The sequence below is a fragment of the Nicotiana attenuata genome, unplaced genomic scaffold, assembly GCF_001879085.1.
Source record: "Nicotiana attenuata strain UT unplaced genomic scaffold, NIATTr2, whole genome shotgun sequence".
Lineage (NCBI taxonomy): Eukaryota > Viridiplantae > Streptophyta > Magnoliopsida > Solanales > Solanaceae > Nicotiana > Nicotiana attenuata.
Genome location: NW_017672455.1, coordinates 126,170 through 129,639, shown reverse-complemented (window position 1 = coordinate 129,639; position 3,470 = coordinate 126,170). Strand labels below are relative to the sequence as shown.

The window sequence follows — 3,470 nt, the reverse complement described above, 5'->3', positions numbered from 1 at the left end:
CTCGCCCCTCCTGCATCAATACACATCCCAAGCCAACGCGAGAAGCATCGCAATACACTGTATACATCCCTGAATCGGAAGGCAATACAAGAACTGGTGCCGTGGTCAAGGCTGTCTTGAGCTTCTGGAAGCTCTCCTCACAATCGTCGGACCAACAGAATGGAGCACCCTTTTGGGTCAATCTGGTCAGAGGTGATGCAATAGATGAGAAGCCCTGCACAAATCGCCGGTAATAACCTGCTAACCCCAAGAAACTCCTGATCTCGGTCACTGAAGTAGGACGTGGCCAACTCTGAACTGCCTCAATCTTCTTGGGGTCCACTTTAATACCCTCTCCTGACACTACATGCCCCAAGAATGCTACTGACTTTAGCCAAAACTCGCACTTGGAGAACTTAGCATAAAGCTTCTACTCTCGCAAGGTCTGAAGCACTACTCTCAAATGCTGCTCGTGCTCCCCCAAGCTATGCGAGTATATTAAGATGTTGTTAATGAAGACGATAGCAAAGGAATCAATATAGGGCCTGAACACCCTGTTCATCAAGTCCATAAATGTCGCTGGAGCATTAGTCAAGCCAAATGACATCACCAGGAACTCATAGTGGCCATATCTAGTCCTGAATGCGGTCTTCGGGACATCTGAATCCCGAATCTTCAGCTGATGATACCCTGACCTCAGGTTAATTTTTGAGAACACCCTAGCACCCTGCAGCTGGTCAAACAAATCATCAATACGGGGCAATGGATACTTGTTCTTGATGGTGACTTTGTTCAACTGGTGGTAATCAATGCACATCCGCATAGTCTCATCCTTCTTCTTTACAAATAGCATTGGTGCACCCCAAGGCGATACATTGGGCCTAACAAACCCCTTTGCTAGCAACTCCTCCAACTGCTCCTTCAGCTCCCTAGGAGCCATACGGTACGGAGGGATAGATATAAGCTGAGTGCCTGGAGCCAAATCAATACAGAAATCAATATCACGATCCGGAGGAATGCCAGGAAGATCAGAAGGAAAAACATCGGCGAACTCTCGGACTACTGGCACTGAATCAATCGTCGGAGACTCTGCGGTGGTGTCTCGAACATAAGCTAAGTTGGCCAAACACCCTTTCTCAACCATGCGTTGAGCCTTCAGGAAGGAAATGACCCTGCTAGGTGTATCCACGGTGGAACCCCTCCACTCCAATCTCGGCAACCCTGGCATCGCTAGAGAAACAGTCTTGGCATGGCAATCTAGAACGGCGTGATATGGAGATAACCAATCCATGCTCAGAATAACCTCAAAATCGATCATATCGAGCAACAGGAGATCTGCTCTAGTCTCAAGACCACAGAAAGTAACCACACAAGATTGGTAGACCCGGTTCACAACCACAGAATCGCCCACATGAGTGGACACATGAACAGGAACACCCAAAGGCTCAGGAGAAATAGCCAGATTTTTACGAATCGCAGGTCAAAGCAAAACTCAACTTCCATGAAGTTTTCCTTCTTCCCAAAATTATATTTTTGTCCAAACAAATAGTTTAGGGTTTATACTTGTCTGTTGCTGCACAGTAGTGCTTACCGCTAATAAAAATCCTTCTCTTTTTCCAGTATACAAGCAACAGAAGAGGCAAAGAAGATGAAGTTGGATGTTAACGTTTTGAGATACCTTTCCAAAGATGATTTTCGGGTCCTCACTGCCGTTGAGATGGGCATGCGCAATGTCTCTACCCTTTCCATTTTTCACTCTATTTACTTTCTTAATTTTTTTCTTTTCAGTTTATAATCCTTCTTTGTTTACTTTTTTTTTCTTTTTCCAGCATGAAATTGTGGTTGAACCAAAAAAAGGGTACCGGCATACCTACCATTACCATATAGGGAATCAACTGAGTTAGAGGCATATGCTTCTTTTACCGATAGCCGGTACTGAACTATCCGAAAGCCCTCTAAAAGGCTCAAGAAGAAGGATTGGATGATCTGCCTTCTGAGCTCATTGACCGTATTGCTTCCCTCATGTTAGTCCTCTTTCGTTTCCCTTAATTGGAGTATATTGTCTGCTGTTGCGTTGATATGTTAGTAATTTTTTTATTTTCTTCTTTTAATTATATTTAATTATATAGGCATGGGGGCTCAAATAAAGTGTTGAAGAATTTGCTAAAGCACAAATTAGTCCATCATGATGCTTCTAAATGTGAGTGCTTTTTATTCCTTTGTTTTTTACTATTTGTTTGTCCCTTTTTTGTGAGCTGTCATTTCTTCTGAATTTTGTTTCTTAACGTTGCTGTATAGATGATGGATTTCGACTCACCTACCTTGGTTACGATTTTCTTGCAATAAAAACCATGGTTAATCGTGGTGTATTTAGTGGAGTGGGTCGTCAACTTGGCACTGGGAAAGAGTCTGGTAGCACTCTTTTATCTGTATATTCTTGTATTTTACTACTTTTTTTTGTTACTTTGTGATTTACACTTTCATGTTCTTAACTATCCATTTTTCCAATAGATATTTTTGAGGTCGTAAAGGAAGATGGCACAGTTCTTGCGATGAAGTTACGCAGGCTCGGTAGGGTTTCATTTAGTTCAGTCAAAGCAAAACGTGACTATTTGAGGCATCGTAGCAGCTATAATTGGCTCTACTTATCGCGGCTTGCTGCCTTGAAAGAGTTTGCATTTATGAAGGTGATTGCACTTCTCTAACTTGCCTTATCGTCTTCAGTATTGTCAAAGGCTCATTTGAGGCGTGCTTAATATCTGAAGCTCAAAGAAGCTCAGCGTAGGCACTTCCCCCCTCTTAGGCTGCTCTTCAGTGTAGGCAAGGTTCTAAGGCGTGTGTCTCATTGCCATGAATTCTTAGTTGCACTTTTTTTTAACTAAGCTCACACTTTAGTTGCGCTTTGCGCAAAGCTTTGATAGACCTGGAGCATTTTTAACGCTTTTCTCCTTTGACAACACTAATTGTCCTTGAATTTGGATATTTGTTTTGATATTTAGTGCTCGTGTAAGCAGGCACTAGAAGAACATGGATTCCCTGTTCCAAATGCTGTCGATTGCAATCGACATTGTTTGATTATGTCACTTGTACCAGGCTATCCACTGTAAGTAATGCACACTTTTTAATGCCATCTTGGTGGTTCTACATTCTGGTGATGCTGCTGTTTTACTTTATTGTGTATGCTAAACTTAATTTTCAGATGAAGGCCACTTGTTTTTTGTCTTAAGCTATAACTATGGCCATAAATTCCACTTCCCCTTTATACTTCTCTATTCCTTCTCAGGGAATAGGATGCACATGTGGTAGGAGATAATGACGATTTTTTGGATCAGTTTTGCTTGACTTTGTTTAAGAAGTTTGAGGGGAGATTGAGGCCGTTTCTAAAAGTTTTTAGTCCATCATCAATCTTTAGTGCCGTTGAAGAAGAAATTCAATGGCGATGAAGATTTTTCTAATGGTCTTTTTAGTTCTAGGGTCCTTCGTCATTGGTT

The 3,470-nt window shown here is 42.0% G+C and overlaps 1 protein-coding gene across 1 annotated transcript in view; it reads left to right on the top strand.

The window, feature by feature from the left end:
• The first annotated feature begins 1,593 nt into the window (after window positions 1–1,593).
• LOC109213271 (serine/threonine-protein kinase rio2-like) overlaps window positions 1,594–3,470 on the top strand; it is a 23,091-nt gene continuing 21,214 nt past the window's right edge. Inside the window, exons 1-7 of the mRNA XM_019377052.1 lie at window positions 1,594–1,711; window positions 1,809–1,820; window positions 1,969–2,003; window positions 2,109–2,179; window positions 2,278–2,391; window positions 2,491–2,666; window positions 2,994–3,082. Coding sequence (XP_019232597.1) covers window positions 1,628–1,711; window positions 1,809–1,820; window positions 1,969–2,003; window positions 2,109–2,179; window positions 2,278–2,391; window positions 2,491–2,666; window positions 2,994–3,082 — 581 coding nt within the window. The 5' untranslated portion in view covers window positions 1,594–1,627. The remainder of the gene's footprint in view (window positions 1,712–1,808; window positions 1,821–1,968; window positions 2,004–2,108; window positions 2,180–2,277; window positions 2,392–2,490; window positions 2,667–2,993; window positions 3,083–3,470) is intronic.